Source organism: Austrofundulus limnaeus, unplaced genomic scaffold (assembly GCF_001266775.1).
Source record: "Austrofundulus limnaeus strain Quisiro unplaced genomic scaffold, Austrofundulus_limnaeus-1.0 Scaffold1331, whole genome shotgun sequence".
In the NCBI taxonomy this organism is placed as follows: domain Eukaryota; kingdom Metazoa; phylum Chordata; class Actinopteri; order Cyprinodontiformes; family Rivulidae; genus Austrofundulus; species Austrofundulus limnaeus.
Window position 1 is genome coordinate 51963 of NW_013953733.1, and position 2942 is coordinate 54904.

General features: G+C 41.1%; 1 protein-coding gene across 3 annotated transcripts in view; it reads right to left on the bottom strand.

Annotated features, from left to right (window-relative positions):
• The window catches only part of trim44 (tripartite motif containing 44), a gene marked incomplete at its 3' end in the record, with an annotated part of 51636 nt that extends 49294 nt beyond the window's left edge, over window positions 1–2342 (bottom strand). For 2 of the 3 annotated variants that reach the window (XM_014031830.1, XM_014031828.1), the window contains 2 exon segments: window positions 574–1224; window positions 2103–2342. In XM_014031830.1, the coding sequence (XP_013887284.1) occupies window positions 574–1191 (618 nt within the window). In that variant the 5' untranslated portion in view covers window positions 1192–1224; window positions 2103–2342. 3 annotated transcript variants of the gene reach the window in all.
• Window positions 2343–2942: the final 600 nt, after the last annotated feature.

The following is a 2942-nucleotide window of genomic DNA, read 5'->3' on the forward strand; positions in this document are numbered from 1 at the left end:
CTGGGCCTCCCTTCTGAAGCTGCTGCCCCCGCAACCCGACCCCGGATAGGCGGAAGAAAATGGATGGATGGATGGATGGATGGATAATGTAAGTTTAAAATTATGCCACTGAGTCTCTTTAAGAATTTTTTCACATAATTTAGTGAGAAACATATAAACTGTATAAACTTGCTCAAGATGCACTGAGAAAGTGTCATAAAAATGTTAAGACAAACGGTGGAGAATGATGCAAATTTGTTACGTTTCTTTTCCATTTTTTATACAATATACAACTGCATAATTGGAGCAATTTATTAATGGATTCATGTGAGTGACCAAGATTATGTGTTTAATACTACTCTACATTTTTACAGAGCCCTGGAGTGCTGACTTAAAAAAGTGCAAGGCCTGCAGCTATTGAAATACTTTATGATGAATAACAAACTACATTGGTGATGCACTAAATACATTTTGCTAAAGAGCTGCAGACGTTGTAAAGTAAGCTATAAGTTATTAGGTGTAAAACGCAGCATACAATAAATCCCACCATGCTGGTCTACCATATAAAACCCTGTCATGTCGGGTGCAGCTTACCTTCTGCCACACATAGGCCTCGTGCAGAGTTATGATCTCATGCTCCCTGTGCTCACCCTGCACAGCACACACCACGCAGATTATTTGTTCGTCAGGTTTACAATACAGAGAGCCTTCCTCCCCGTGCTCCTTGCAACGAAGCCTTTCCACTGTCACCGTGTCCCTCTTCCCGGCCTCCTCGCCGCCCACGGCCTCTGGTCCCGCTTCTGCGTTCTCAGCCCCTTCGCAGGCCTCGGCTTCCTGAGGTGAACACTTACGAGCATTTTCAGCATCTTCACACTGACCACCGTTAGCCGGAGGTGCCACTTCCTGATCCATTACAACTGCTCGATTCCCTCCAGGTTCGTTCTCAGCTTCCCCTCCATTTCTGGAGTCTCTGTCTGCGTGCGGGCCGTTGGCCTGTGTCTCTTCGTGCTTGTAAGGCGTCAACGTGTGACGTGTTCTCCCGGCGTGTTTGCCAGCGTGGACGGGGCAGAAGGCGAAGCTGCAGGTGTGGCACACGTGTGTCGCCGGCTGGGCCTCGTCAGGCTCACACGCATCACAGGAGCCGTCCATCTGTGGCAGGTCCTCTTGTCTCAGATCCATGGCTCCTTCCAGAGGTTGGTCCTGATGATCCATGCTGGCTGAAACGGTGTGGGAGTCAAAATAATCCTGAAGGAGAAAAACAGCAGAGGACAAGGCATAAAACAACTGTGACATTCAATGAATGCTTAATATTTTTCCACAAATTAGCTAAAGGTTTAACTAGGAAAAAATAGTAAGAACATTTCAGCACAATTACTAACTTTCTATGTCTGCCAAAACATAACACTGTTTAATGCTTATTGATTAGTTGATAACATGCTTTTAGAATAAAAAAAAACTAACCAAGAAAAAATAGAGTGATTGGGTTATTTGTTTGGTGCTTATAAAACTTTTATTTCTGATAGTATTCTTACAAATGAAAGTTTAACATGTTTAAGACTTATTCCTGGTAAAGTGTTCCAACACAAGTGAATATGGGAGCTAAAAACCTCAGGAAAAAGCATTTAGGGCCACAAAAGAATCAATATGCAACACATTTAAACAGGAAGTAGTTGTTTCGTCTACATTCAGTTTATGTTTGATAATAAAAAGTGTTTGTTGTCACAACATGTCCAAACACCTTCTGAGGCTCTGACCTATTCACTTGTTTTTGTTTTGTTTCTTTGTGTTTTGTATTCATGTGCACTCATCTTTTCATGGACTCTACAGGAAAGGACACAGAGAAAAAAAAATGTATTCTGTATGCCTGTTCGTCTCTTCACCTTTTCTTTCTCGTCCGTTTATCCCCCTCCTGGGTACTGGACTGTTTGTATACTCGTTTTCAAGCTTGGCTCAATAAAAAAAAAGTGTTGTAAACAGAGAGAACTTCACGCACTTCCTGTCTGTGTATCACTATATTCTCTGACCCATTTTCACACGTTCACACGGTCAGTTCACACGGATATAAATACACTTTCTCCCTCGTGATGCATGCAGCATGCAGGTGGTGGTCGGTGTGTACTTACTCGTCCGTGTCTTCTTCTACTTCTTTTTGTCTGTGAGCGGGGTTTGTTTGGTGATCTATTGTGGAGTCTGTGGAGAATTAGCTTGACGGCTAACTTCCGTAGCAGCGTCGTTGTTGTTTCACTTTTAATACGAAGCCGTCGGCTTTATGCTTTCTCTTAACAACAAAAGCGGGGCTCTAAAATCCAGTCCAACATTTACTTCCTTATTATTATCAGCTGCTGCTTGTCTTTTTTTCTTCTCTCCCACTTCCTGTCTGTGTCATTCGGAGTGAATGAAAACGACAGAGACACACAGAGGCTGGGGAGAGAAAGCACGACTTTGTCTTTGGCAGCTGTAAAAAGGCAAACAAGTTTAATCTGTTTATTTTGGAGACACTTTTGTGAACAAAGTATTATGTGTTTGCTTATGTATGATTTAATTTATTTACATAAAGCCACGAAAACAAACAGTTTTGAGTTTTAGCCCTTTTGTTGGAGAAAGGTATTGAGAACCATACTGACATAAAGCGGAAATATACAAAATAATAAATAAATAAATAAATAAATAAATAAATAAATAAATAAAACACTTAACTTTGCCTTTGTTTTGAACTAAACTTTAAACTGAAGCAGCACAGTAGATCTGCACATGGATCCTGCCCCTTCCTGTATGTTGACCAACAGTAGAGGAGCTGACCCAATAAGGACCGCCCACCGTTTTTGCATAATGAGGCAAAAATGCATAAAGTAAATAAAAACAGGAGACATAGAAATGTAAAAGCAACACATGGAAATAAAGACTTGTGGGAAAAAATAAAAGACACAAAAGCACCTACAAGTAAAAGGAACAATATATATATA